Raw genomic sequence first — 5179 nt, 5'->3', positions numbered from 1 at the left:
ACCACAGCACATTTGACATTTCTAATATTCTCAACATAGGTGTCAGAAACTTAAAGAATGAGAAGACACAGATATTTAAAATGCCTAACAAATCTAAATAGCAAATAAATTAGCAGGCAAAATTTCTTTTTCTTTAAAGAGGAAACATGTATCGAAGTAGGGATTTTTTTGGTCTATCCGTAACTATAAGTCAATGGTGTAATTGTAAAGGATGACATTTCCTACTCATGACTTAAAAGACATTTGGTGCTTTGAAGACAGCTAAGATGATGGTGCTCTAGTGTTGCCAGATCCCAAGGCTTATGAAATAGAGACATAAAATAAGGTTAAAACAAAAAGAAGTTGGTTCAAAAGAACACAGATGATTACAACAAATAGTGCTTGGTGTATCTATGCCTGGAATTCACTGGTTTTAGGAGGAGCAAACAGAAAAGAAAAAGCCAAGCAAGTGGCTGGAAACAGGGAAACAGGGTGGATACCAGCAACAGGGATGGTCTTCGGCACGGTTTTCCATGGAGGAATGTCTGACACTGGTGCCATTTGTTGAAGGAAGAACTGACACGGTGAGGTATTGCTACTTAAAGAAGAAGATCTCTCTCCTGGAAAGTCTCCTGAGAGCCCCCTTCATGTCTCTGTTCCTCAGGCTGTAGATGAAAGGGTTCAGCATGGGTGTGACCACTGTGTACATCACTGAAGCTATTATGTTGTTGTCATTAGAGGTGCTGGATGAGGGTAAAGTATACAGTCCAATAATTGTTCCATAAAATAGGAAAACTACAGAGAGGTGGGAGCCACATGTGGACAATGCTTTGCAGATCCCCTTGGTGGAGGGGACCTTCAGGATGGTGGCCCCAATGCGGCCATATGAGATCAGGATGCATACTAGTGGGAGGACGATGACGGCCACTCCTACTGTGAAAATGGCCAGCTCATTGAGGGATGTGTCTGAGCAGGAGAGCTTCAGCAGGGCATCAAGGTCACAGAAGAAGTGGGGGATGCTGTGGTCAGCACAAAAGGACAGCCGGGTCAGGAGGAGGGTGTGACACAGGGCATTGGCACAGGAGAGAATCCAGGACACAGTTACCAGTAAGGGGCACAGCCCCTGTCCCATGACGGTGCTGTAGTGGAGAGGGTGGCAGATGGCCACGTACCGATCATAAGCCATCGAGGTGAGCAGGAAATCATCCAGATCGGTAAAAAAGAGGAAGAAATATGTCTGTGTTACACACCCTACATAGGAGATGGATTGATGCTGAGTCTGCATGTTGATGAGCATCTTAGGGACGGTGACAGATGAAAAGGAGACGTCAGTGAGGGCCAAGTGGCTGAGGAAGAAGTACATGGGGGTGTGGAGGCGAGGGTCCAGCCTGATGAGCAGGATGATGAGCAGGTTGCCCAGAACCGTGGTCAGGTACACGCCCAGGAACAGGGCAAAGAACATGCCCTGCTGCTCTGGCCGGATGGGGAGCCCCAGGAGGAGGAATTCAGAAACGCTGCTCTGGTTCTCCCTCCTCATGCTCCTTGTCTCTCTGCTTAGATTAGAAATGTCCCAGATGATAAATCATGATAATGACAATCACTGTAGGGCTATCTACTTTCCACTGAGGAATTCCTCAGTATATTCCTCACATGCTATCACCTCAATCCCCACCCTCCCCCAGTGGAGCAGGAGGAAGTTATCAAAACTCCAATGAGCAAAAATTGTCCTTCAGTGTAAACCAGGGAAAACTTATTTACTCGTTTAACAATATGAGAGACACTGTACTCTTTGCTGGAGAAAACAAAGACAGAGAAAGACCCTTCCTTCAGGGACCTCATATGCTCAGGAGTAGCCTCTTCAGAAACTTGATCAGTTTGTCATATTTGTGACGAGACTTCTAGTGGGTTCTGACTCCAAGACTTTCTAGTTATTTGCATCAACTTACTCTCTCCCAGCTTCATTTTGAACCTTTACCAATACTCTCAGTAACACCTAGACATAGGGATTGTAGAAGAATTAAATGATTCAACGTGAGTTATGATATTAGAACAACATAGTAAGTGCACAGATATGTCATTTAATATCTTCACACCAGTGTGAGTATCTACATACATCCTGGATTAATCTCCAGAAACCCATTCATTACACCAGTAATGAGAGGAGACCAGGTAGCTGATCTCAAAGCTGTGTTAATCTACATGGTCTCCCAATGCCCCAAGGGAGATGCAAAGACATACACACCCTAGACTCTGTGGTTAATTTCCTGATAGAACTTAACTTGATGCCTTTTGCAACTTAGCATGCATGATGCATGCCTAGAATAGGAAACTGACATTAACACACAGAACTGCATATCTGATAGTAGTAGATTCTTATTCCAGACCAAGGTGATTCTCAGGAACACAAGGACACTAGGAGGAAGGAGGTGACCTCCCACCCTATGGGGCCTGGATGCTTATTGACAATTTTGGGGTGAAACCTCAACCAAGAGCTCTGGCTTCTCTGGAAGGGAGTGTGAGGGATGGGGTGACCAGGAAGCCTGAAGTAGGCACAGAGCTGAATCAAGAGGTGAACCAGAAGAAAGGAAGCATTCATCATGTGTTTAAATGGCAATGTGAGAGATACTCAGGACTGAAGCTGTAACCTAACGTTTGGGAGGGAATCTTTGCATTAACTTTCTGTTTTAACTGACATGACATATTCTCTCATGTTAGAGTTACCTGAAGAAGAGTCAGGGACATTAGCCTCCATTTGGGAAATAATATACAGCTGGCTAGGTCTTACTATATGCCTGACATTCAGACAATATCTCATAGCATATTATTACCTTATTTTACACTTAAGGCTGTGGACCTCAGAGAGATCAAATGTAAGCCCAGAAAACTATTGCATGGCACCACCAGATTCCTAGGGCACCAGAACCTGGACACTGAACCAGGTTACCATGCTCCTAAGGTGTCAATATGAACAATATGGAAGGCCAGAGTGGGACATGTTTAGGGCTCTGGGTACATTATAGGAAAAGTCAACTCACCAAGTCCAATGGCAGCAATAGGTCTTGAGGAGGATCCAATTTGAAAGTGCCTTGGTGGGTTCTTGTCTGAGTCAAGAGGAACACTGGAAAGACTGTCCTATACACAGGCACACATGTGTGTGTATACACAAACACACCTACACACACACACACAGCTTTATTAGAATTTAAGCCCTCGCATTTCCCCTATCACTTCTAGGTGAATTTAGTAGAGATGTGAATTTGTTAAATATAGTACAGACACCTCTACACCTGTAATTTCTCTCTTTCTCCCACACATATACTTCACAACACACATACTGTTAAATGATAATTTCTTATTCTCTCTGACATATGCATGCCATAGATGAAGATGATCAGGGTCCAAATCTGTTTCACAGAAAGTTCATAAATAAGCATTCTCTCATAGAGGCAAAGTACACATAACATACAAACAGTCCCACAAAGAACTGACAAAAAAAACATGTGATAAAAACGCATATGTACAGGCACTCCCAGACAATCATAAATATTCAAATCACAACAACACAGAGTCACACAAACACTACACAGGCAACACAGACTTAACCACTAAAGCACATATACTGCTCATAGATTTCTAGACATGCCTGGTCAATGCACATCCCAGGTGGAGATTTTCCATATATGAGTCAACAGCACACATATAGAAAACACAGAACATGCACACCCAGTCTTATAATCACATACACACATCAGTTTACACGAGCCCCTTCTGACCTATGTTTGTTATCAGTATGCTCAAATACCTTCTGCTCTGGGATATTACCTTAGTCCTCGCTTTCTTTCTAACAGACCCAGGAGCCAAAGGACAAGATACAGTCTCTGTGGTTCAGGGACTGTCACAGACTTGCATGTCTGTTTATCAGTAACAGAACAACTGGCAGGAGGCTTTTATTCTATAGCAGAAGGAAGACACAAGGGAAAACCACCCAGGATCATCAATAAAGAAACAGTCAACGTGGGCTAATTGAACAACATTCCTGCTGGCCTCTAGGGGAGGAGTCTGTGCAGGGGCCAGAGGGGCTGAAACCCTGGAGTCCCTGGGGACACTGTTTCTGATGCTAGTGATACCTTGGTCTCCTTTCTGTCTGATCTGCTTGTTTCAAGTGGGTGGCAAAGGGACCAAAGTCAGTCTTGGGCCACATAAGTATTCATGGAGATAAAGTAAGCCTGCTCCCACATCAGAGTAAGGCTCCTGGACCTCTGACACAAGTCATGCCTAGAGTTCACTTGTCTCTCCACTGCCTGGAGAGGCTCCTATAGAGCAAGGGCTGAGCCTAGCTCAGAAGATTGAAGAACAGAAGAATGGACCCTATAGGTCATGACAAAGACACTGTTGGAATTGATTTTGGACTCTGCCACTTACTGTGAGCTCCTAAACAAGAGCTCCTAAACAATATAATTCAGTTCTACAGTATTCAGTCTGAAATGTAACTTGGGGTTATGAATCGTACCTTCCTCAAGAGGTTGTTGTGAAGATTAAATGAGATAATACACATTAGCATTCTTATCGCAGTGCCTGGTACATGAAAATGTGTAGTAATTGTTAGGGGATATCAGCAATAATTTTTAAATCTCAGGACATTTAATTAACTTCATGTATTCATTTCTTCTTTCTGATATATATTGACTAAAGACTTTATAAAGGTGACAAGCTAGGCTGTGGAACACAGTGAATAACATACAAACATACTGGAGTGGGTAGCCTTTCCTGTCTCCAGAGGATCTCCCCAACCTAGGGATTGAACACAGGTCTCCTGCATTGCAGGCAGATTCTTTACCACCTGAGCCACCAGGGAAGTCCATGTTATCTGGTATAGCTTACAGTTTAAGGGGAGGAAACAAACAAAAACTCAAAACAAAACAAGTCTACACAGTAAAACAAGAACACAAAAAATCAAAATAGTACAGTTTATGACTTGGCAGTTGGTAAAAACATCATGGATTAACAGATCAGGATAGGGATATGAGAAGTGACTATAAATACACTTAAGCAAAGTGGTCAGAGTAGGTGTCCTGAGAAAGTGAGATATGAATAAAAATAGTTGATTCAAATGAGAATGTTTTCCTTTAAGGAAAGGAAGAGGAAACTTCTTTCTGAGGAGGAAACTTCACACTCCAACAAATAATTTATTAAATCTGCA

At 42.9% G+C, this 5179-nt stretch overlaps 1 protein-coding gene across 1 annotated transcript; it reads right to left on the bottom strand.

The window, feature by feature from the left end:
• Nucleotides 1–574: 574 nt before the first annotated feature.
• Nucleotides 575–1516, bottom strand: LOC120851955 (olfactory receptor 1J4-like). The gene has a single exon (XM_040225058.1). The coding sequence runs from the start codon at nt 1514–1516 to the stop codon at nt 575–577; it is 942 nt and encodes a 313-aa protein (XP_040080992.1).
• Nucleotides 1517–5179: the final 3663 nt, after the last annotated feature.

The sequence above is a fragment of the Oryx dammah genome, unplaced genomic scaffold (genome assembly GCF_014754425.2).
Source record: "Oryx dammah isolate SB20612 unplaced genomic scaffold, SCBI_Odam_1.1 HiC_scaffold_25, whole genome shotgun sequence".
NCBI classification, from domain to species: Eukaryota; Metazoa; Chordata; class Mammalia; order Artiodactyla; family Bovidae; genus Oryx; species Oryx dammah.
The sequence above is the reverse complement of the archived record's forward strand: the minus strand, read 5'-3'. Positions and strand labels throughout refer to the sequence as shown.